Source organism: Spea bombifrons, chromosome 1 (genome assembly GCF_027358695.1).
Source record: "Spea bombifrons isolate aSpeBom1 chromosome 1, aSpeBom1.2.pri, whole genome shotgun sequence".
In the NCBI taxonomy this organism is placed as follows: Eukaryota; Metazoa; Chordata; class Amphibia; order Anura; family Pelobatidae; genus Spea; species Spea bombifrons.
Genome location: NC_071087.1, coordinates 129,979,169 through 130,005,846, shown reverse-complemented (window position 1 = coordinate 130,005,846; position 26,678 = coordinate 129,979,169). Strand labels below are relative to the sequence as shown.

At 37.8% G+C, this 26,678-nt stretch overlaps 1 protein-coding gene and 1 long non-coding RNA gene across 3 annotated transcripts; one reads left to right on the top strand and one right to left on the bottom strand.

Annotated features, from left to right (window-relative positions):
* The first annotated feature begins 3,453 nt into the window (after positions 1 to 3,453).
* SLC27A6 (solute carrier family 27 member 6) lies at positions 3,454 to 16,441 on the top strand. Its single transcript, XM_053473667.1, has 10 exons — positions 3,454 to 4,511; positions 8,279 to 8,488; positions 9,819 to 9,977; positions 10,733 to 10,857; positions 12,439 to 12,633; positions 13,061 to 13,151; positions 13,868 to 14,066; positions 14,875 to 14,972; positions 15,351 to 15,481; positions 16,209 to 16,441. Exons 1-10 carry the CDS (start codon positions 4,031 to 4,033, stop codon positions 16,383 to 16,385), a joined length of 1,866 nt encoding a protein of 621 aa, XP_053329642.1. The 5' UTR covers positions 3,454 to 4,030; the 3' UTR covers positions 16,386 to 16,441.
* A 5,698-nt stretch (positions 16,442 to 22,139) lies between these two features.
* LOC128503562 (uncharacterized) lies at positions 22,140 to 25,813 on the bottom strand. 2 transcript variants are annotated; one of them, XR_008355259.1, is made up of 3 exons: positions 25,733 to 25,813; positions 22,619 to 22,751; positions 22,140 to 22,450 (listed from the first exon to the last, which is right to left on the bottom strand). It is a non-coding gene; the product is annotated as an uncharacterized LOC128503562 (long non-coding RNA). The 2 variants fall into 2 exon arrangements; XR_008355258.1 differs by lacking the exon at positions 25,733 to 25,813 and adding an exon at positions 23,203 to 23,545.
* Between the last annotated feature and the right edge of the window lie 865 nt (positions 25,814 to 26,678).

Sequence of the window (26,678 nt, the reverse complement as noted above, 5' to 3'; positions counted from 1 at the left end):
TATACTCTCACTGGGCTGTACTTTCCTATTATTCAGGAACTGTAATAATCTGGGTCCTAAATACACACCATTTAAAACTACGCCTTTCACTCAATGTCCCAATATGCACACATAGACATCCACAATAGGACAATCATGTGATTTCACATAGCGATATCCTTACATAAATAGATATACATACACACACACACACACTGTCATAAACACATATCGCAGCTCCTACCTACAAAGTATCTTCCGGTAGCTGTAGGTTCAAGGCTGAGGGATGCCCTGATACAGCTTTAATCAACTGCAACATATGACAACAAAAGGAGATTCTTACCCGGTGATCCTGTCACATGACAGGAAGTAGGAAGTCGATGCCCATAATGGAAAACCCTTTCTGCAGGTGAGGGCCCCATACACCAAGTGTACTGTATTCTTGCTGTGCAGTGCAGACACATTCATAAATTGCACTGCAGCAAGTGGGGCACCCTTTCCATCAGGGGCCCTGGGGCAACTGCCTCATTTGCCCCGTTGTTAATCTGCCCCTGCATTAACCTTTGCAACAGATTGATTAAGCAATACATATTCAGTATGTTAGAAACCCACTTTGTGGTGATTTCGTGAGTACCCCAATGATTTCTATAAGCCTTGACATGAATGCTGAGGTCCTTGTATGGGCAGTTTATGTAGATCTGCTTTTACGTATATAATTGGAGAAACCACTGGTTTTCTTTCCCCTAATATTAATATTTACTTAGGTTGAAAGCTGGCAGACTTTGTAAGGGTGGGATAAGAGTAAGGAGAGGACTTCAGGGTAGGGAGCTAATTGATATGCTACATTTGACACATTTTGTTACAGATATTAGCCCCCATGATGTCAAACAATCATGCGTAAATTGAACTGATTGCAAAACAAAATGCTCATATGGGCACTTGTGCTAAAACATGTGAAGGTGAAAGTTCCCCTTACTAATTGGCATTTCTCTATCGTCAGTACAGCCTCACTTTTCTGAAAAAAATATTTTTACTAATATTGCGCAAAACAAACAGACAATGAGGAAATGGGCAATGAGCAAAAATACATAATAACAAACATTTAGAAACATGCATGTGAACTGTGTTCTAATGTAAGCTTTACAAAAGTCCCAAGCAGTTTTACTTCCTGCAGGACTCATTCCTATTGACAAAAGCGGCTAATTAAAATGCAAAGCTCCAGATAGAATGCCTTCAAAAGATTCAAACAAACATGCACAGACAGAGAGTCTTTGTCAATTGCTGGCAAAAAATGTGGTATATTTGTATAAGAAGTGGTCGTCTGCCAGTGAGCCCTAATAGAACGTAGTTACTCAGATTGTACAGAAACTAAAGGATATTATACTCAAAAACAATATTGCTTGGGGCATAAAATTCTAGTTTCCGCGAAATGCTGTGTTTTAAGATATAGATTGTTGTAAATCTTATAAATATTTTCTTGCAAAGTGTTCATAAAATGGCAAAGCTGGGTTATATTTAGTATTTTATTACAGTCAAGGGGAACTGTTGTCATTACAGCTTATATTATAACAGAAACAAAATAAATTTTATGAAACCATTAATATTGTAATATTTTATACCAAAAGAGGACCCTTAATAGAAAATGACCCTCTTCTTTGCCTAAGATTCAATCTTCAGGTGCCACTACAGTATACGGTGGTTCTATCCATCTATTTTGTATTGAGGTCCATTAGTATAAAATATTTTAATATTATTTTTCCACTTTTGGTAACCCCAATTTTAATGGTTTAAAAAAGCTATGTTTTATCTGTTATAATTATATTTTTGTGGATTTAATTCCAACTCATAGATACAGTGAGGATTTTTTTGTTTTTCTTTAAGTTCATCAAAATATAACTGAATTTATTACTATTTATAATTTGATAACCAATGAGCGTTATTGTTATTGAAATATTTAGCTTACTCCTCTGAGCGCCATCGGTTACGCCAATTGCATTACCAGTAACTGAAGATACTGGATCATGAGGCCTGTGAATATGAAATAACTATTAAATAGAGATGATCATCATCTGGCCAGCTTTAAAGGAATTGAGTGACCACACTGACATTCCCAATAAAAAATTACCTGGGTTTTGAAAGCTGTATTTAAGACCGTCTGGTCTAGTTTTCAAAATGCTATTTTTGGCTTTTAAATCACTACACATAAAAAGAATATGAAAAATTCCAGCTTTTGGGGACTGCACTGTGTCTGTAATATTAAAAGGACAACCTCCACAATAACAGCCAGGTATATCGACACATATGTCTCCATGCGCACTATTTATGCATAGTTTATAAAAACAACACTGGCATTCCATTTTCCCTTTTTATATTACATCTGTCTTGAGCATAATACTTTTACTAATACTGGGATTTTTATACCCATCTTAGAGCACATTAAAAATGGCTATTATGCACGTACAGAACAAAACATGTTGTATATGTAATATATATATATATATATATATATATATTATACCTTGTATCTAAATTACACTAGTATAGTGGTCCTCTGGGGCTACAAATGTATCTAATATGTGGTGACACTTTGACACCCCCCAAAAAAATTTACTCATATTACCAAGAGTATTTTGTTTCAGAATACTGGGAGCTTATTTTGCATTCTTACAATTTGTTTGTGTATATACAGTATATATACAATCCACATATCTTAGTATGTTGGTTTGTAACTGCGGATTTCGCACCCCATCAGCTCAAAATACCCCACAAAAGTATATATTTCGAGAAAGCAGATGACGCTAGGAGCATATGGGCACTTTCAATGCAGCTATGTGTCCACCTATATCATCTACATTATACCATGATGTTCATTTTCTCTGTTTTGTTTACATTTGCAGATGCACATGAGTATGATCCCTTGATGTTGTATGATTTGTTGTTGTGATGGGCAGTGTTGTTACAAACGTATTGCATGGTTTGGTGCCACTTTGAATATTGCCGTGTTCATTTAGCAAATTATTCTGAGGTTGGGTCTGAAAGCCCGAACAGGGGGTTAGAGGGTTATTTCTTTTAACACCGCATCCTCAGTTAATGGTGGTTGTAAGTCCCCTATATTATTATTATTATTATTATTATCTTTTTATATATATATATATATATATATATAGCGCCAACAATTTACTGTATATATAATATTATGTGATTTTGCTTCTCTAGGTGAAATGTGAGCTGTTTCAAAAATGGCTTAGCCTCCAAGGAGAAAAATGCGTCTGATCCGAAGCCCTGAAACGGGTAATTCAGGTACACAGAGTGAGTGATTGACACACAAAGCTAATCCTCTGTGCTCTTATCCACAACTGACGCTCGAAGCCATGGTCGGAGAAAGCACGTTTCTGTTCTGTTGTATAACATTCAGCACTTCCTCCTTTGTAATCGCCTCCCCTTTTCTTTTTTTATCAGCCACAGCAGGAGAGAGGCTTATCTAGGGTGTTATCTGAAGGAGAGCTAGTAAACAAGGAGGCAGGGGCTTCCTCGGATCAGGGAGGGAACAGATTCCTTTGCTCATCAGTTAGTTGTTCCTACCCACTTTATTTTTCAAAGAACTACATCAGTGGTGCTTTCATTTGAGGCCGAGTGAGAGAATTTAGCACACAGGCGGGACAGGCTTGCTAGAAAAAACATGGATTTCACTGCTTTCTCTCACTGAAAAGCAGGAGGAGGGAGAAGATTCACACAGAAGAATTTCCACTGCTGGTAACATATTCTTCGCTATTTACGATTACAAGTAGAATTCAGGATTATTTCCAGCTCTTTTCAATCAATTCTTTCTTTTGTTTCAAGAGCAGTGAACTTTGTAATTCTTTGTTATTGACTCCGAACTTTCCTTTTTTTTTTTTTGGATTCCCATTAAATAAGTGAAGCATTTTTACAGCATTCAACCCATGGCAGCTCAGGTAGACATTTGTTTTTCGCTAGTTCCATTTAACAAACAAATAGCCTGACTTAAAAATCTTCTTTCAACTTTTTTTTACGCTTTTTCTTCCTTTTCACAATGTTTCTCTCTTGGATAACGGGTACTGTAGCAGGCTTGGCAGCCCTTCATTTTCTCCAGAAGAGTCTGTTTCCATACTTCTGGGTTGACCTGAAGTTTTTGCTGAAAGTCATACGATATGGCTTTCTAATTGAAATGTACAAGAGGACAGGCAACGTGGTGACTGTTGTGGATCGATTTATACAACAAGCCCAGCGAATACCTAATAAAGTTTTCTTAATATTCCACGGAGAGACGTACACTTACCGTGATGTGGACAAAAGGAGCAATCGGGTGGCCCAGGTTTTCCTGAAACATTCTACGTTGAAAAAGGGTGACACCGTAGCCGTGCTGATGAGCAACGAGCCAGACTTTTTGAATGTATGGTTTGGTTTAGTGAAAATTGGATGCCTGGTTGCATTTCTTAACTACAACCTGCGATCAAGATCCCTGCTACATTGTTTTCACAGCTGTGGAGCAAAAATCCTTATTGTAGGAGCAGGTAAAATATCACTATTGTTGCTCTGTCGTGAATTACTTTCCAGGAATGACACTTCAGACCGGTATCTGCTGAACAAAGCCAGGCAACACGTGTCTGCTAACATGCAGTGATTCAATGGGCCTGTCATTCAAAAGCATGCGGGTGACAAGGTCCTTCACAGGTAAGTATACAGGTAAGAAGTTAAATAAACATTTGTCATAGTTACCTATACTTTGTAGCTGCCACTCCCAAGTTTGCAAATATGGATAGACTGTGCATGTGCAAGCAGCTATAATCCTCTTTGTGTTTTTGCTGAGATGACACTTCATTTCACCTATACCTTAACCAGCAATGGGGATAGCACTAACCTGACCAGGCCTTTGGATTGCCATACAGTGATGTATTTACTTTTGGGGTCTTGTCGGCCTAGGATGGGATGCTGTGCCCAGCAGCGTGTTTATGTGCGGAGCTGTCCTGCCCTAGCCTTTCTCAGTTTTTGGCCTCGGAGGTTATTGTGCCTTATGGGGCATTTAGTCAAATGTCTTTCACAAAGAATGTTGTTTGCTTACCCCTGGACCAACCCACAGGATGGTCTCCCATACTTGGTGTAGGCTCATGTTTTCCATTTTAAGTGCCTAGATATGACATCATAAACCAGTTCTCCACTTAGAGGCACATGTGTTAAATATTTATGGCTGAATATATGGATTGGAAGATATCTGGTTATACTTGATGACTTGTGTATGTACTTTCAACATTTCACATACCCACAATAACATGTTGAAATTACAGAGTAAGGTCTTCAAGTTCAAACAACAATAAATAGAACATTGTGATCTAACAAGTGACTTAATATATTTATAAATGCAATTCAGAAAGTTCACCATGTTAAAGGGTTATAGAAGAATCATAATAAAGCACTCTGTGAGTGCTTTAACATGTGTTCTTCCGAAATAACAACAAAATAAAAATAAAGAGCTTACCTGACAGAAGAGATAGTCTTAAGAAGTCTCAGTGTTTGCTATTATATAGAACATGCGAGGGTGTGCACAATAATCTTATCTCTTTTAAAGAAAAAAAACAGGATCTGAAATTAATTATCTTCATTATTTGTTTATAATGCCCACACTAATTCACCCATTTTTGTTCACGAGTCTCATGGTTTGCATCAAATTCTCATAGATTTTATCAATCACAAAAAGAATGTTTAGGTACTTGTGGGTCGCACAAATTGGAGCTGCACTCCAATGTAATGAGACTGAACTATCCAAGTTAGTGATTTTGTTACTGATATAAGTTCAAATGACTGCTTGAATACAGGCGGAAAAAATCTGATATTTTATATCATGGCAAGTAATCACATGGTTGCCAAAAATAGTGAGCCATTAATATATATATATATATATATATATATATATATATATATATCGAGAGATAGCTCATGTGAGTGTAGCTATGGCTTTCTACCAGCTTTTCTAACAGCTTTTCTAACATTTACTTGGTTGTAGGCATGTTTGAACTGCGCCCTCAACATTTTATGTCCTGAAACATCCTAATTTGGATTGCATAATCTTTATGTGCACATTGTTTACCCATTGCCAAGGGCTGTAGAAAATGCTGGTGGTTTGTACATAAACTAAATTGATATCCCTACAAAAGTAAAGGAGTCAATTTTTAATTGGACACCGGGACGTGTTAAATACACAGAAATAAATGTATGTGTACAAATAAGAGTGTTACTTGGCACTTAATAATAGGCTGTGTTTGCTTTAAACTGATTTGATTCCACAATTAGAAGATTTTCAGTAAAATAACTATCCAGCAATACAAAACAGTAGCTTTGATATTTTTTGTTTATATGTTCAAGAAAAAAAATGAGTGCATGAATCCAGTGTTCTGAAAGCAGATACAGCATGTTTAATAATTCAACAATGTACTCAGTGTTACGAGAAATAGAAATATGAGAGATAGTCCTTTGAAAAGGGTAATTATCGTAATGTTTCCTCTTCTGACACGCAATTGACAAGCTTGCATAAGCAAAGCTTTACAGCCCTTTACATGCCGAACTAAAACAATCAGAGGATGTATGGATTAGATAATTCTTGCAGCAAGGACTTTATATTCACTGGAACTTTAAATAAATGTATCTTGATATACCCAAATTATTTTAATAAAATTTCTGTGTTTATGGGGACGTAAGATCATTATTACATGTGTGACTATATATATATATATATATATATATATATATATATATATATATATATATATATATATATATATATATATATATACCCCAAAACAGGAAGTGTTTGCTTGGGCCAGGCCTTCTCGCCCAATATCAGTGCCTCACCTCACAAATGCTCTACTGGATGAATGGGTGAATATTCCCGTAGAAACACTTCAAAATCTTGTGGAAAGCTTCCCCAGAAGAGTAGAATCTGTTATAGCTGCAAATGTCAGACCAACTACATGCTGATGTCTATGTATATATACTAAAGTAACAACAATAATGTACAAAATAATATCATGAACAAAAGATAGGAAATGAGGGGCCGGTTCCTGTCAAATAACACTTGCTTCAGGCAAGCATTTAAAATTCTGTGAAAGCAGCTTGTTCGTGTTAAGAGCCTCTTTCTATGAGTGACCACTACTGTTTGCTTACACTGATGTTCGCAGACAGTCAACTTTCTGCCCTTACAGTAGGCAGCGTAATTTTCACCAGGTAAAGAGGATCTTAACTCGCAGGTACAGAGCGGATGTGTCAGATGAGACACTGCAGGTAGATAAAATAGCTCAATGCCATGTATTTAGAAAACTTACCAACATTTTTTTTTTCTTCAGAGAAGACTCTGTAGGTTATTTTTTATGAATGGGTACATGGCTCACCTCCAATTGTTGTACATTCAAAAAGAAAACTAATGTATTTGATGAAGATGGATTAGTTTAAGGCTAGCTTTCTGATTTGCTTTTTACTTATTTTTACTTTTTACTTATGCGTATAACATCCCTTGAAGAAGTTGGTGCCTAACAAAGAGGCTGAAAGTAAATTACATCTGGTTAGGTAAGCAGGCTGTAAGCTCTATGAGCAGGGACTTCCTATCCTAAAGTATTTATACCTATTGTACCCCAATCAAAATGTTTAAATGGGTACTGGACTTGCACAGCTGCATGTATTGCACCCCTCCTTAATCATTTATATATACTGCAAGATGCTAAGAACATAAATAACAATGCATGCATACAAACTCGCCTCATGCAGAGGTGCTGTACAGTTGTCTGATTCCTTTCCTACTTTACACATGGAGTAAGCTACTAGTCTGCTACCCACTGGCAAACAAAAACTATCTTTTTGGTAAGACATGGGGTAAATATAAAAAAACTAAGATGATGATTTTTCCAGATTTATTGGAGGATTTTGTTAAATTAATACTTTATAATGTGTTGTTTACTAGGTACCAAAGTATACTCTATTACAACCTCCTGATACAGCTTAGAATTCAATCCAAATCTGAACAAATCACTTAATGATACTGTACTATATTATTGCTTACAAATCAGGATTTTGGAACTGTTACTTTCACAATGAGAAGGTAAAGCTTCTTGCCTCTTGGTGATCTCTTGTTTCATTTAGCACAAATATCTAAATGTTTTCTCTGTAGTGTTTATAATTTTAATCTAATCGTCAAACCCTACTAGTGAAACAGTATTTGGTATTTTAGTGTTTATAGCAATGTTTTTCCAATACTGCTAATGTAAATACCTTTTTTTTAAAAATGTGTTGCTAGATTTGCTTGACACGTTGGAGGAGATCCTGCCTAGTCTTCAAGATGACAAGATCGCTGTTTGGGTAATGGCAAAGGAGACCTCTCTGCAAGGTGTAAACACAATTGTAGACAAACTGGAATGTGTAAGCGATGAGCCTGTACCACGTCACCTGCGCATAGTCAAGAGCATTAGAGCACCAACTCTTTACATTTTCACATCTGGTACAACAGGTATGATTGTTTTGGATACCACTTTTATATGTATAGTCTACCTTTCAGAATGAGTAATATATTTAAAATTAGGAAAGGTTAGGTGCCAAAAAAAACATATATGCTCAGTAGTAGGTGAGTACACTCTAGATAGGTATGTTTTCTATGTTTTGGTGTGCCAAAATGCTCTCATTATCAGCTAGATTTTGTTATTTTTAAAACGTTTGGGTTGGCTGACAGTGAGGCTAGGTTTCCACTTGGGTTTTTGTCCTGCGTTTTTTTCTTGATGAAAAACGCCAGGAAAAACGCCAAGAAAACTGCCACTGCATTTACCTGCGTTTTGGCGTTTTTTCTGGAGTTTTTTCTGGCGTTTTAGCCTTTCTGTGGAAATTGCTTTTTTTGACCTTAGGCAGTTTTTCCAGCCTTTACACGTTAGAAGTTTCACCCAGCTAAAAGGGATTAGGATAAATGGCAAGTATCTGCCCTCTCCTGATGTCATTTACTTGGTAGACCCTTTTGTCTCTTTTCTGTGGTTTGTAAGGCATGCTTTATTCCGAATGTCTGCTCCTCTGGGAAGATTGACCCCAAATGATGGTGCAAATTGTTTGCTGTTGCTTTTGGCACGCAGGATCCAGTTGATGCGTTGGGTATGTTTGTTTGTAATGGCATGTTTGTTCCAAATGGTGTAAAATTCAATATGAACCAGTCCAGGACTTTGTTTTGTGTGAAACTGTTTGTTTTCAGCCTATTTCTCGTAGGACACACAGATACTGGGTCCATCCTCTGCATTGTAACTGTGGAAAAAACGCCATAAAAAACGCCAAGGCAATAAACCCACATGGCTTTTTCATGGCGTTTTTTCTCTCCCATAGACTTCTATTGGAGGAAAAACGCCAAGATTTCTTGCAAAAAACGCCAGAGTGTCAACATGCTGCGATTTTGAAAAACTGCCACAGAGCCCAAAAAAGCAGAAAAACGCCAAAGAGGACTGAAAAAACGCCAAACAGAAAAACGCCACGTGGAAATGGCATTTTGCGATTTCCTATTGAATTACAGCTAACATCTGGCTGCATGCGTTTTTCACTAAAAAAACGCCAGGTGGTGCTATTGGCGTTTTTATAGGCGTTTTTAGCAAAAAAAAACAAGTGGAAACCTAGCTTAAAAGTAGTTTTTTAGGGCGTCTTCCCTTATGACATAAAAGTATGTAGTTAAAAAAATGTTTCAGGTTACAACTAGATTTTCTACGAATTACATTGATTGTAGTGTCATTGTAATTATAAATCATTTTTACCATTTTATTTTTTATTAAATGTTACTCCCTGGTATGGGAAATCTTTTCTTTTCATTTCAGGTCTTCCAAAAGCAGCAGTGATAGGCCAGCTCCAGTCACTGAAAGGTGCTGCTGGAATATGGGCATTTGGAGGTACTCCAGAAGACATTGTGTATGTCACTCTCCCTCTCTACCATAGTGCTGCCTCCCTTATTGGAATAGGTGGATGTATATATCTAGGTATTGTATGCCTTACATTTCTCACTAACCAATTAGATCATTCCTTATAATTCCTACTATGAACTGTGTCCAGTGTCCCTGGGCTGGCTTCCAGCAGCACTGCTTGCTTGAATGGTTCTTTAGGAGATGAAAACAATTACAAATTGTGAGGTCACTGAGACTATCGAAAAAAATGGCTGGAAATCATAAAATCTCTCCAAACCATCCCACAATGTGCACACATTATAGAATGTGATGCCTCACATAAAGAGGGCTCTCTCGTGTATGACAACGCGTATTCTTGGGATGTGATTGACCTTTAGGGTGTACTTACTAACCCAAGTGTTTGCCGGTGAGTTGCACATTTCAGCTCTCTGACTTCAAAAAGCATAGTCATAAGCATTATTTGGCTGAGCTTACCCTGCCTTAGGCATAATTGGTATAAGAAGATTTCTCACCACTCATTTCACAGATTTAACTGTAAATCTTGCAGGACAAACCCAGCATTACATGCAGTTGATGCTTACTGGTGTAATGCATATTTAACTCAGGGAGTTGAAATGTACAGCTCTCCTATCACGGACCACTGGCTTAATGAATACATTCCTCTATGTGAAGCCTGCCAGGAGCTATGTAAAAGGTCCATTGAGGCCCATATCTGCAAAAACACTGGTGCTTCATTGCCACACAAGTAGAAGAAGGCATAAAACATACCGGTAATTTTGGGTTATAGCTCAATAATAGTGAAACTATATAATGAAGCTATTTTTTAATAGGTGCAACTTGTGTTTTGCGTAAGAAATTTTCAGCAAGTCAGTTTTGGGTCGACTGCAAAAAGTATGATGTCACAGTCATTCAATACATTGGAGAATTGTGTCGTTACCTATGTAAGCAACCAAAGGTGAGTGTGGAAATCTAATAGCAAACATACTACATTATATTTTTTGTTTGAAATATATACATATGGCATACATGTTATACGTTAAAATGTGTTAAGACAAAATCATTTTTCTGCTTAAAAGATACATTTTTAGAAATAAAATTATATACCGGTAATTAAAACTTTGGTATCCTAAAATTAAAAAATCAGCCTTGCTGCTATGACACTAGAATGCTTTTTATACATATCATGTGTGTTAGAGGAGCAATGAAAGTGTAGCTTCATCCTCTCCATCTAATGTGGTGTGATAATTTCCACTATAATTAACTTACTTTCCATTGCAGTCTATGAGAGAACTGATATCCAGTTAGTAGGGATACATGTAGTTCCAGACTGTGGTGCTTTCATATATAAGAAAACTTTTGGATACATTTTTATATGAGGAATGTTTTTTTTAATAAATTGGACTGATTATTCCCCCCTTAAAAATATATAACATGGTGCAAATGTTAGTTGCTAAATGTAGACCATAGGGTAAAAAGGTTTACACTTATAGGAATGTTTGTATTAAGTGTAATGAAAGGGAAGGGCATGCTTGGGGTGGGAGTGCGTGTGCTCAGTTTGGGAAGGGGTTTCCCATGTATTGGCATGAGGCAACCACATACAACAATGGCTAAACCGGGCTACCTGTGAGGATCCCGTAGCAGGAGCAGGCACTCATCCCATTGGCCGTGATTCCTCATAGAGTAACATGGATAGAGTAGGTGCTTCTCCCATTGGTCGCATTCTCTTCAGCCTGGGGTGTATAGACTACCCTCTGTTTATTGGTTGTTTTGCCTAGCCTCCACTGTTCATTGGTTGTTTTGTCTGGATGTGTAATATTAATCCTTATCTGATTTTTGAGTACATATGAAGGATATTAGTGTCGCTGGCCAGGGATCTCCACTAAGACTTTTAATTCTTGTTAAGAGAAGTTTCAGTTCCAATAATCTGATTCAGTTACAGCTATAACATGTAGGCGTTTGTGTTGCTAGTGCCAATGTTACGGACTGAAAGACTCATTGTTTTCTAGAGAAGTAATATAAAAGCCTTAACAATCTAGCAGTCAGAGGAATTTAGCTAAATTTACTCCCACTAAGCAGGCCGTGTTTATTGTAGTATCACTGTGATTCTTTCTGGACAGTCAGGCATAGGCAATTGATTAAAGGAAAATATATATACTGATATGATTGTTGATTCTTTATACTTTAAAATATAATATTAATTAGTAATACCTCTTCATACAGATGCACAAATTCCCATAAACCAGTATTTAATTGGATATACATTTCCTCAGACATTTGGAAATTCTATCAACTCTATGAAGGAAAAACCAATGAAGGAAAGTAAAAGCAAAATACTGCACAAGAAAAGGGATTTGTGGGCACCATAAAGAGGAAGTTTATAGGGCGCAGGTTAATATGGAGTCAATTTCTATTAATAACAAATATTAATTACTATTAATTGTCATTGTTTTCATTGTCTAAATGAAGCCTTCCTTTAGAAATCTAAATTACAGCATCACAGAGAACTAAAGTGATGCATTCTATGTTTATGCAACAGCGAGAAGGGGAAAAGGCCCATAAGGTCCGTATGGCAGTGGGAAATGGCGTCCGCAGTGATGTGTGGAGGGAATTCCTTGAAAGATTTGGGGACATCAAGATGTGTGAATTGTACGGTGCTACAGAAGGCAATATTTGTTTCATGAACCACACTGGGAAGATTGGATCTGTGGGACGAACCAATTTTTTTTACAAGGTAAAATCAGATAATAACACAGTATATGCTGGAACATTTTAGAGAACAAATCTTTTAAGCAACTTTTTGTCTGTATTGGCTAGCATAATGCATAGTTACGCCCTACATGCTGAACCCAGCCAAAAAGTTTTTTGGGGTCAACTAGTTGTACCAGAGATGAAGCAAAAATGTGTGCATTTTTATATTATTATTCTATACTATAGGTTTGTTACAAATTAGCAAAGCTGTGCATTTACACTACTTATTACACTTTTTGTATAGGATTTAAAAAAAATAATTCTTACATTTTTTGGGTTATAATTTAATAAAATTCCAATATGAATAAATTAATACATTTGTAATCATACTTTACTTTAAAATGTTATCTTAATTATTATATGTTTACGTTTTAAATTATCTTTTTTTTTTTTTTTTTTTTTGCTCCAAGCTTGTGTTCCCCTTTGAACTCATAAAATATGACATTCAAAAAGATGAACCAATAAAAAACCAACATGGCTGGTGTGAAAAAGTTCAGAAAGGTAAACATTTTTTGTCATTTTTAAGACTTGCGCTTAAGACTTTAAGACTTGCGCTTCCTGCTTTTAGATTTATGTCCTATATATGTGAACCTTTTTTATTGTATGTACCTTTACGCTAACTGGCAGTTGTTGTGTCTGTTGTTTATCTGATAAACCTGCTACTGCCTGATTCATTAAGAGCTGGAGGCCTTGCAGCCCTTGGTGGGCAGGATTCTTTTGGGATAAAATCGACCACAGAGAGTATTCACTCAAGGCAAAGGAGAGTTTGCAGGGGAGCTGTGTTTCAGGTTCTTTACTATACATTATCTATAGCCAACCCCAGGGAGCTCCTGCAGCAAGAAGCGCTTGGCTGGCCCTGTATAATGTACAATTCAATCAGTGAGTTTTCCTTAAAGCCTTTTCATCCATTGAATTATACATTATACAGGACCAACTCAACCCTTCTTGTTGGAGAAACTTAGTGAATAGTGAAGTAAGGGAGTTAAAAACTACAACTCTCCTGCAAATTATCCCTTTAGTGAATAAAACCCGCATCATATGTCTTCTTAGGTTCATAGTAGATTGCATACGTTTTATGTACAAATATATGACAGCAAGAAAATGTCACTGTGCATAAGATTTTGGAGACAGTTATCTAAGAAGACAAAGAAAAAGACACCTGTCACTCTTACCTTCTCGACTGGACTGATCACTGTATTATCTTTTCTATACCCTAGGTGAAACTGGACTCCTAATATCAAAAGTTAACTCTAATAATCCTTTCTTCGGCTACACTGGCAATAAAAAACACACCGAAAAGAAGTTACTGCATGATGTGTTTAAAAAAGGAGACGTTTATTTCAATACCGGGGATTTGATGGTCCAAGACAGCAATAATTTCCTTTACTTTCGCGACAGAATTGGAGATACTTTCAGGTACAGTCATGAATCTATAAGATTTAATGCGAATATTTTTAGAGTTTAGATACAAAACAGTGAAAAAGAAGTAGTACTGGAAAAGAATGCCAATTATATACTGCATACATGTGTTTTGTAATAAAGATCAGAATTTACATTTTATAGCTACATCATGTATAGGAAACCAACAGTTTAATAGTCTTAAGAAAATACTTTTTTTGACAGAATAATTCTAGTTTGCTGTCAGAAGAGGACATGCTGATGCATAGATGAGATCTTTTGTTGTCATAGCTCCGGGAAAAGGTTTCTAAATATATCAGGTGTTTTAAACAAAATCTGGGGACTTTTCTTTAAGGAGATACATATGTAATATTTAGCTTTTTTTTACTTTAAGTATCAATAATATATTATTATAGGGTGATATTTTATGACAAGAAAAGGCTAGCGCTAAACGTTAACCTTGACCATAAACACTGGCCTTGCTAAATATGCCTTGTGGCGTGTAAATTTTACTGTAGGCTCATTATGTTTCAGATCCGGCAGACAAATATTTTGCAGGAACATCTGGTCAAACTAATCTGTTGCCTTCTATACCCTTATTCATACTACCAAAGCGAAATATTTACAAATTAATTATATAAAAATAGCACCTTATTAGAGGTGGTATTTTATCTTCCCCGAAAAAGAAAAAATGAATAATATACTGTCTTAAAAAAATCCAAGTTAATCAGATGGTGTAAACATATTGACTGAATCATCTATGGCTTGGGATAAAATGAATTTAAATAGCTAAATGCCAATGTTTCTCTATAAAATGTGTACATAGATGGAAAGGAGAGAATGTAGCTACGACAGAAGTTTCGGACATCATTGGAATGCTGGACTTTATACAAGAAGCAAATGTGTATGGGGTGACACTCCCAGGTAAGCATTTGCTTCTCAGGTTTGATAGAGGGGTATCTAAAGGGAATGATGCTGAGATATTTGGCTAAACTGATAATATTAATGATACTACTAATCTAAATATTTAGCCGATGTACTTAGTGGGTCTCATTTCTATTACAAAATGCGCGTTGTTAATCGAGAGATCCACTCAGGTATATGAATTTGTTCCAAGGCAAATACTGGGGGAGGTAGAACAAATGCATATACAGAATTCTGATGTATCCATCTATGCATTTACATAAGAAAAAAAATTAAAGGGTAACCCTCAGCCATGATGTGGATTAGAGTCATATTTACCAGCAGTCCTGGTTTGTTTATGAAATACTTTATATATAATATGGTCAATTTTATTTTTAGAGCATGAAGGAAAAGCAGGAATGGTCTCTATTATTTTGAAACCCAAGCAAACTTTGGATCTTATGAGCACCTACAAGCAGGTCACCACTTACCTACCAGGCTATGCTTGTCCTCGATTTTTAAGGCTACAGGTACTGAATCTTTAAATACACACAAATTGTTTTTAGGCATTGTATAAAACTATATAATTTGTTTATATAATCTATGACGGGACGCCCTGTACCCCAACTGGGTACTTCCACACAAGCTGCTCTTCCTTCTGCCGATACACCAGTGATTAACCCCTCCAGCTCCAGACAGAACCAGCATTGTAGAGAGAAGGGGGATGCCGCTGCACCGGAGCTGCATTGGTGCTGTAGTTGTCTTCTAATCAGACCTCAAAAGATCCTCCTCTCCGGCAGCCGATGGAGGTCTGTGTGAATCGCGCAGACAACCTCCGCTGCTAATGGCACTTCCTCTGGGGCTTCTATGACGAAGCACCAGCATCACATGACCTCCAAGTGCTTATTCATAGAAGCCCCAGCAGAAGTGCCGGCAGCAGCAGCTAGACACCAAAGAATCTGAAGCACGGGGAACAAGTCTAGGGAAGCACTGGTAAGTCGGGGGGGGGGGGTAAGAGTGGCATATAGGGGGGTATAAGGGCTTTCCAGAGGCATATAGGGGGTTAAAAGCAATATCAGGGAGGCAGAGTGGCATATAGGGGCTTAAAAGGCATATCTGGGAGTTAGATCTGCTTAATAATTGGCCTCACTTTTATATAAACTAACAACGTGGATCCAATCAACCATATGATATCTGCAATATTTATAAAGCCACTGCTAATTAATCATACTTAAATACATATTTAATTTTTTCTAGGAGAATATGGAGATGACTGGGACATTCAAACAACAGAAATTCCGTCTTGTGGAGGAAGGCTTCAACCCGACCACTATAAAAGATCCACTGTTTTTCTTAGATGACTCAAAGCAATCATATGTTCCTTTAACCAAAGACATTTATGATAAAATCATTTCTGGCCTTATAAAACTCTAAGAAATGTCTGTACAAAGTGCAACAACAGGGAACTTGCAGTATTTCATTTGCTGCTAAGGCTATGTGCTGATGTTCCGTAAACTACCACACATACAGGAAACTCTGTAGCCAGGTATAGTTTAATGACTGTAGCTGATGTTAGGGAACCGTCCTAATCACAATTCCACTCCATGGAACACATGGAGTGGAAGACAAGCTTTCCTTCTGAGCCCATGACGTTATGAATAATCCACCATATGTGATGTCCTAGTGACTCCGATGCCTTCTAACTCTACAATTTCACTTGAATTGCTGCCTGAATTACATTCTCTGTCTTTAAGAAGTGTGGGTAAGGCTAAAATGTCCAGCAAATTGCACTACTGGATTACGTGAAAAAGCAGTAGCCACTGATTTCTGTACAGTATTATACTGTAGGGGCTAAAATGTGTGTGGGTATAATACAATGGTTTTCTTTTATATATTTTTTAGAGTGCTAATTTTTTTGCAAAATTTTCTAAGCTAATGTTTAATCTAACTTAACTGTTTTGAGGCAGCGGGTTAATATAATACGTTTACTGTTTACAATACGTTTTTTTTGGATTTGGGTGGCAAGCTTGGTTAAATAGCACTTAGTTATTTCCAGCACTTGGAACATGAGAGATACAAAGACTGACATATTCAATTACTTTTTTTTTATTACATAATACATGGCTTAAAACAATTGCTTCAATAAAAATATTAGCTGCTAAAATATGAATATTGTTTTTTTATGCTACTTACAAACTTACAAAAATAAATTGTGATAGACTCAGTCATTGAAACTGCTTAATAATAACAATGTATTGTGCATTAAACACAGTTTATTTCTTAGAGAAGTAGATACAGTTATATTGAGTTATTACAATGTATATAAAACCCTAAATTGCTGCATAACAAATGGCTGGGAAGTTTCAGCATTTTATATGAAGAGATTAGTAATAAAACTTGAAGTTTCTTGTGGATCATCTCAAGTGTAATTATTGTGTTTATGAAATCATGTTCTAATCATATGATTTGCAGCTGGTGTCATGTCGTGTTAAATGCTAGCCCTGTGATCCTTGGTCGCGTTTAAGAATAACACTTTGATTACTGCATTTTCATCACACTCCACACAAAGAAACATATGGTTATTAGTAAGTCTTTCTCATCCCGTACTTAATATTGAACGATAATTCTAAAAAGCTTCTCTACAGTGCCATCTGGGGTAGGTTTGGCTAGTGAAACTACTAGTAAAATATTTCTTCCAATACTTCAGAACATTTCATAACGAGGGACAAAGAATCACCAGTGGTTTGTTGCTTTAGGGCTATTACCATCGCACACGTCATTTTTGTAAAGGGGACATTATTATTCAGCAACGTCACTATTTCTTAATGGGGAGAAGATTAGATATTGGTTCATTTCTGGTGGAGCAAAGCTTCATGAGTAGCTTTTAGGAGTTGCACTTTATTTGCATGCTGTATGTTGGGAGGAAATAAAGTTGCATATTTTTCGGTTACCACTAAGGTCAATCTTTTATTTAATATATTGGGCATCCTGATGTCGTTGCCTTAATTGTGATGGTAAATAAACAGTTAAATGTTATATACCCGTTTGTATGAGCTCCAGGGAACACTGGAGGCCTGAAGGATCTTGACAAATCAGTTACCATTTTGTAGCTAGCAGTAGGCTATAGACTTTAGTGTGTATTTTAAAATGCTGTCCAAATACTTCTGGAGGCAGCTAATGTGCAGCTCAAGTTTTTAGGACCTATTTGTGCCCAGATGAAAAGTTATCTATACTAAGAACTAATGTCCCATACAGCCCCACCAATATATTAAAGTACTTTGCAAGAAAAAGACCTTGTTAAATTTTAAAAAAAAAACTAGTAACTCCCTCCGGTTGTGTCCCAATTTTAGATTCTTGAAGCTGGCAAGAAGAGATTCTGAAGAATTCCTCTATGAATTTACATGTAACCCCCACACCCACAAAAATCATATGTATTTAAGTTAATATGGAGTGTTATGCATAAATGCATGAAGGTTTGAAAAGCATTCTTCTCATCATAGCAACCGATGGAAAGGTCCTGCTTGTTGGACGATTACTTGGTCCCTATGGTGAGAAGGCAAAAATCAGTTTATACCAGTATATAATGCAAACAAGCAATTATATGTTGTCATACTGGTCATCCATAATAAGAAGCAATGTATATAATGTCCTTCATTGATGGCGAAACATAACACAGGTTTAGTGTTGTTTACTTATTTGATGTTGGAAAAACTAGGCACAGTTATTTCTCAGTTGGTAATTTTAGAATAACTGAATTGCTACATGAACGTTAGAAAGTATAGTCCTGTTTCTTTACTTGTCAAAATGTAAAATAGATAATCCGCATAACATTTCAATTTGAACACTTAAAATCTCTTAAAATATGTTTAACCATTTTATTCTCATATCACTATGGAACATATTGCCTGGCAGAGTTAAGAACTTCATGTTATTCTGGAATAGAGCTTGAAAAGCATTCTCCTCATCATAGCAATTACGGTAATCGAAAAACCATGCTGATTGGAACACTCAATTGGTTTCTACAGTGACAACATGTTTTGAAGACCACTTTGCCTTCTCATTCAACTCCAATCTCCTAACAGATTGCAAGTCTGCAAGAGCAAGGCCTTCTACTTCTATAGTGTAGTGATTTTATTTCAATGACACATTGTATGTATTTTGTTGTTCTTATTTACAGGTTGTGACAAGGATGTTTCCTTTCAGGGTGCAGGTTGAGGATATTAGGATAGATTGTATGCATATCTGAATAGGTGATGTCCTTTTGTGAGCGTGAAATCATGACACAAGTGGGAAGGTGAATTGAGATCCATGTTGTGGGCAGAGCAAAGAGTGGTTGGGATAATATTTGAAGATAACAGAGGAGATAAAAGGGTACAGTTTTATTAAGGGCTTTGTTGGTTTAAATTTAATTCTGAGGGGTATCAGGAGCCCGTAGCGGGACAAAGTGCTACACAGTGAGGCATCATATCAAGGGTAATGGGATAATAAAAGTAGTTTGGCAGAGGTGTTCAGAATGGTTTGGAGTAGTGAAAGGTTGGAGGGGGAAGCCAGTAAGTAGGAAACTGCAATAGTCCAGACAGGATATCATAAGGGGATTGATTATTATTTTAGTCATCTTGAAAGGTGTGTGAAAAGCAGAAATTGGAGAGATATTTTGCCTTAGTACCTCTAAGCATGTGAATTTGGGCTGTAGTGTTGATTGCGGAATTCTCAGCAGTAATGGAGATAATATCAAAAACTGAGGATAGAGGAGTTGGCGGAGTAACTAGAAGCCCGGTTTTGGAGATATTGATCGTCAGGTAGTGGGATGCCTCATGATCAGGTTTGCTATGCATAGACAACCACTAGGTCCAGATAATCAAACAAAGGCTGGTGCTGTACACTTTATACTCAGTAGTTTCATAAAGCAAATATTCCACTTATACTCCTGGATGCCAGCACTGTCCACTAGAGGGTAGCTTTACTCTTTTTGTGATATAACATACATCCTGAGGTTAAATTATCTTTTAGATGGGTAAGTGATCTATGTTCAATGGCCGTGTTAATTACCTAAACAATTCTTTGCAAAATTATTAATTTTTTATGCGTTCTAGGTGCTGAGTATTAGGAGTAAGCTGCAGTTCCTCACTAACACAGTGGGTTCCTGTCCTTCTTATTGGTAACCTAGCCTGGTAGACAGATGGTTATACATTTGGTATTAGAAAAGCAGGGAAATCAATATGAAATATATATGAGCATGACTATTAAAATGTTTCATATTAATGACAATGATAGGCTGTAGAGGGGGCCATTATAAAATGCTACATATATTTGTGTGTATATATATATATATATATATATATATATATATGCGTTAGTCAGTAGCGTACCTAGCGGGGGGGGGTCCGGCACCCCTACAGAGGAGGACAGTAATCAAGGATCTCATCTCCCTCTAACCGGCTTAAAGTCAATCAAGGGAGCGGGAGGTCTGTTAATGCAGACCTCCGATCCTGCTCTCTTGCGATGCGGTCCGCAACTGATGCTGTGCGTTGGGATTTTATGTCATATCCCGGCGCACAACACTGAAGCCACGCCCCACCGCCTTCTCCGCTCACTGCGCCGGAAGGACACAGATGAAGAAGAGCCAAGAGGAAGAACGAAGAGGAGAAGGAAAAGGAGCTGTAGTGGGAAAAGTGACAGTGACAGAAGAAAGGTAGGAAAACATTCAGTGAGAGTGAGAGTGATGTATGTTATGCTGTTTATGCTGAATGTTTGTGAATGAGTGTGTGTGTGATAGCCATACCTGGGAACTTCTTGGCTCCGGCTACCCGAAGCCTTCCCTTGCAGGACGCGCCCAGGACTGTCCACTGATGGCAGCGGGCGGTCCCTTGACGTCAGTGGGAGTTCCCCCTGACATCGGTGTGCATTTCCGCTGATGTCAGGGGCGTTCCCGCTGATGTCAGCGGCGAAACACCCCCATTTAAAAGGAAAATTTCATTAATTCTCTCACTCATTCACACAATCCATCCACACATTAATTCATACTCTCACACCTTCACACAATTCATCCACACATTATTTCATACTCTCACTCATAGCTACCTCTCCTTTTTCTCACTATCTACTCCTCACCCTGGTGAAGGCCAGGGTTATGTTAACCACTTCTGCTTAAGGGACTCCAGGTGTTTTTTTTCTAGAGGAGGAATAGGATGAAGAAATTCTTCTATGACAGGAGATATGCCCCAGCGCTTTAATGGGTCTTGAGGAGGATGAGATATGAGGATGGCGATCTCTTCAGAAATTCTATTGCATATCTCCAAAGGATAATATTTAATATCCATGAATCTGGAATTCTGAACACGAGGTTCAGGAATAAAAAATAAACGAGCAAAGGAATATTGAGAAAGAAAGGGACTCCCAGCTACTGCAAACCAGTGGCCCAGCTACAAACCTGGAGTGCGTCAGAAATCCAGTTGCAGTCTCCTGAGCATCACTGGAAGTGCCCCTGTACCTTAATAATTTCCAAACAGTAGGAGAAACTGAAAAGCGAAAAACCTAAAGTAATGCGTCTGCATCCTGGAAGTATGTTCGTTGCAAGAAAAAAGTCTGGCATATGGCCGTTTAAAGCTTCGTTATGAGGTCTGGAGGGAACTTTCATCAACACAGAAGACCAGGGATGACATCTGGGAGTGTCTGTACCGAGTGAGCCTCCCAAAGGGCTATGGGATCACAGGTAAGTGGGGAGACAGGGAGATCTGCCCAAGGACCTTTGAAAATCCCCTGCAGAGGTAGCAGAATGGTCCCCCGAGGACCCAAACCATCTTTTTCTTGAAGCACCTCAGTTTAAAGGAACAGATAATGGGTGTAGAGATAAGAGAACCCCCAAGGTCAAAATATATAATTGAGTAAAATTAATAAATAAGTTGTCAGAGTCATAATTGATAGACAGAGCAATGTCTCTCCTAGAGTCACCACGGGAATGGCAAGGAAAATATATGTTGTACAGAATTTTGTCCTTAAGGACACTAATTCACCTCCTTCAAAAGGTGGCAGAAGTAGTATTTCAATGTATTCCTTCCCAGTATTGATATTGTGACAGAGACCCGTACTCCGTCACTGAGTAGCTGCAACAATCAAAATTATACACAATATATAAGCCCCATATATTCATACATCTGACACTTTTTTTCTCGTATATATATATATATATATAATCAATTTATTTCCAAACAATAAACGCCAGCACGTAATGTAATGTTGTGTGTAGGGAGTATAAGGTTGGGAAGGGTGTGTATCGTGTAAAGGAACGTGAGACTGACAGCTTGACAGCTGGATGGTGAGAGCTGGTCCATCGTCTCAGGTGCTGGCCGTCATGACACTAAACGACTGGAGGATATGCCATAAGGTACTGCGACAACTCCGCCAACAGCTTATCATTCTCCGCTTCCAGTGTGGCCATGCGATGCTCCAGGCCTCTCACATAATCCTTCTTGCGGCGTCGATACTCTCTGGCGGCTTTCCTACAGGAATTTAAAGGCAAATGGCAATAAGTGCGTTTACATCATTGCTGTTCATTCTATCATTTGTAGGATTTGGACATATGAATCGCTTTAAAATAAAGAGTCACAAAATGAAAATAGAAAAAAAATGAGATTTTTTACTGTCCCTTCAGCATTTATATTTCTTACTGGTTTTTCATCAGCCGCAGCTCTTTCTTTTTTCTGGATTCCTGGAAGCCGCGCATGTTGGCAAAAGATGCAGTCACTAGAAGCCCCGGAGACAACTTAGAAGATGGGGTCCAGATCTCAAATGCTGGAATGTCTGCAATGTTAGAATGTGTATTACTACACTGAGTACTTGTAAAAGGTACTTCTAGGGTAACAGGACAGGGAACGGGAAACTTGGGAGTCTTCAGTAATGGGATCCTTAATGGAAATCCCACCAGGGAAAAATACCCAGACTAAGAGATCAGCCCTTTAGCTTTAAAAGAGGTTCCAAGGGAAAGCAAGGAAGGGTTGATGATGAAACACAGTGCCATGAATGCGGTCTCTTTAATTTTGTCAACAACATAACACATCTCAAACAAGTGCAGGAGTAACAATTCAGGAGCAAAATAACTGGCATGTGAAAGACCAGTAACCATGGAAATAACACCCCCAGAAAAACAGTTAAGCATTAAAAGAAGAAGGGAAACCGCAGTATGGAAAGGCAGTGACCGCAGGAAAGGGGCTACTGAAAGTCTCACGGCCCGGGGCAATGACTCTGCACCTACCGTTACTCAGCTCCCGTTAGACGAGTAGGTCCTGAGGCAAAATCCTCGGGCAGAAGACTCATAAAACAAAGTGAAACCTCTCTGTGCTCCTCTCTCTCCAAACACAGTATAAAGAGTTGATGTCCCTTTCAAGATCATGAAGAACTGCTGCTATGATCCTCTATGACATCATAGACAGCAAGACAGGCTGCAATACTCTGCTGTGCCCTATTAGAAAGAAGTGATGCAATAGTCTGCTGATACTGCATAATACCCAGTAAAAATAATTTCAATGCTCAATTCGCTGTGTCCTAATACTAAATGCAGCTGCTTTTGTGGGCAGTGCTGTCTCCAGCTTTCATAGTTAGGGGGGCACATTGGGGGACAGGGACCAAAGTAGAGGGGGCAATTCTAAAACGCTAGATATACACTATATATGTGTGTGTGTGTGTGTGTGTGTATATATATATATATATATATATATATATATGCGTTAGACATTTTATGTACTTATCTCTTTAAAGTAAAGACCGTAATTGAAATATGATTTCAAAATAACAGCTGAACTGGCAGTTACTTTTCATTCTTTAATATTAGACCATGCTTGCTGCCAATTTATATTAATATTAGCCCCTGCTGAAAATATATATTAATATTAGCCCCTGTTGACAATATATATAAATATTACCAAATAGTTATGCGCAGTCCAAAGGGATCAGTACAATCACATTATTTTTTCAATAATTTTTATTGAAGATTTTATTTCATAGACAATAGTAAGTTACAATAAACTTTTGAGTTGAAGAAAATACATTAGAAATGTGTTACAACTGATATTAAATTCCGAATTGGTCTCCAATTATTGAATTGGCTCCAGTACATGAAAATAATACATTAATGAATATTAAAATAAGAATATATTAGCTGGATACAATATGAAGAGAAAACACTCCTGACTTAGAAAACAAAAACAAAAACAACTGGCCTTGTTTCTACCTTATTGTGAACCAACTATTAATATTACTTGTTAAGTACATGAAAATGAAAGGAAAAAACAAACTAAAATACATAGCATTGTTACAGTAGCAAAGACATACATTTATAATTGGATATGCAACCATAACTACACAAAGCATATGATATATGCAGAAAATTCATTACTATTAAGTCGAGAAGAAAAAAATAATACATGTTTCTCCATGGGCCCATTTACACAAATCCATATACAAACATGTATATCCCTACATACACATGCATAATATACATACACATATACCTACACATGCATATACATCCCTGTTTCATTTCTGTTCCCCTCCTTTTTACTTACTACTCTACAAAAAGAAAGAATAACCTGTTAAAAAGTACCATATTAAGTAAGAGTTTTTTCGAGGGCTATATTGGATATAGGAGCCCAGACCAGTACAATCAGATTATAACATATAACCCACTGCAGTGATTCTATCACAGACACTGAACTTTTCGCACACAATACAGTCACTGGACTTCTGGGAGTCAATCATGAGTTGTTTCCAGCTGCTGTCAGTCTCCTGTTTGATTGCTATAATGCTGTTCCTGTGAGAAGAGAGGATCCCCCCTAGAGGCTTCTGGAGCAAGAAAGGCAACGTGAGGTTTATGTTTGGGGAATGAACAGTGGGTAGACTCCGCTCTTCCAGCTCGAAAAATCAAGTGGTGCCAAAAAGGGGTTACATATACTTATATATACACACACTATATGACCAAAAGTATGTGGACATCTGACCATCTTACCTATATGAGCTTGTTGGACATCCCAATCCAAAACCATTAACATTAATATGGAGTTGCCCCCCTTTGCAGTTAAAACAGGCTCTGAAATCGGCATGGTGAATCAAGGTTTTACTGTGTATGCCATTAAACAAGCTGTTGCGCTACACACCGTATTTCCTCGATTATAAGATGACCCCCCCCCAAATTGTGAATATTAATTTAGGAAAAAAGAAAAAGCCTGAATATAAGACCACCCTATAGGAAAAAAGTAATTATTAATTCACATGTAAACTTTTTTCCATTTTTAATAGACTATGATTGAGAAAAATGAAATTTCCTTTTATTTGCCAACCTGCGCCCCAGTTGCATCCCCAGACTTGTCCCCCGTGCTCCAGACTACCTGGTGTCTAGTGGGGGGAGGTGGTGGACGTCTGCGCAAGACGCATAGACAACCTCCGCTTCTGCCCGGCGCTTCTGCGGGATCTTCTATGGCGGAGCACTGGAAGGTTATGTCACGCTGGCGCTCCATCATAGAAGCCCCAGCAGAAGTGCCAGGCAGAAGCAGAGGTTGTCTGCGCGCATCAGGCAGGCGTTCACCAGCTGCCAGAAAGGAGTATCCAAGTCCCCTGCAGAGCTGCAGGGAATTCTCCCCTCTGGCAGTTGGTAAGCATCTGTGCGATGCATGCAGACAACCTCCAGAGGAAGTGCCGTCACAAACACTAATGCACCCTAACACGTTAACATACACTTACCCGCATTCTAACATACCCATGCATGTTCACATACTAACGTACCCAGACACGCAGCCTGTGCTTGATGCAGCTCGTAAACCCCCCTCCCCTAGAAATTTAGGTGTGCCAGGAGTGACCTCTTTAACCCTACTGACCTGGGATGAGGTCAGTTCCTGCACTTGGGAGAGAGAGAGCTGGGTGTTACTAGTCCGTTACTTCTTATATAGTCTTATTTATATATGTTAGCACTCTGTGCCCGCTTCTAAAACTGAACTGCACAGTTGCAGCAACTCCTGAGTCCCTGTGTTGTAATATCAATAAGTGTGTTATACATTTATTGATACACTACACACCCAGTTTACAATTTATTGTGTATGTATTATTTCATCATTGTTAAATGGACCATTTCTCAGTGGGTAGACTCCGCTCGTCCAGCTCGAAAAATCAAGTGGTGCCAAAAAGGGGTTACATATACTTATATATACACACACTATATGACCAAAAGTATGTGGACATCTGACCATCTTACCTATATGAGCTTGTTGGACATCCCAATCCAAAACCATGAGCATTACTATGGAGTTGCCCCCCTTTGCAGTTAACACGGCATCCACTTTGGGAAGATTTTCCACAAGATTTTGGAGTGTGACTTGTGAGTGGGAATTGTGAGGCCACATACTTAGATATGACATACTGGTCATGTATATGGATAGACTGATGAAGAATTTTAACAGGTACAGAGCTTGTCCATTTGAAAACAACGTGCTGACTGTGTTACTCAGTTAGTTACCCAAGTCTGTCTTATTATAGAGATATACTGTCAACAATTTCCTAAGCAGTGAATAGTGGATATCCGGTACTTCAACCCTCTGGGTTTTATTTACTAGCTTCTAATGTAAATCACTACTTTGGTCTGTAACAAAGTGATACGGGAGAGCATTCGAGTCATTTGGCATATGGTAAGATTACAAATTTGATGTTGAAAGCAGCTTAAGGGATTTTGAAGGGATAGTTGCT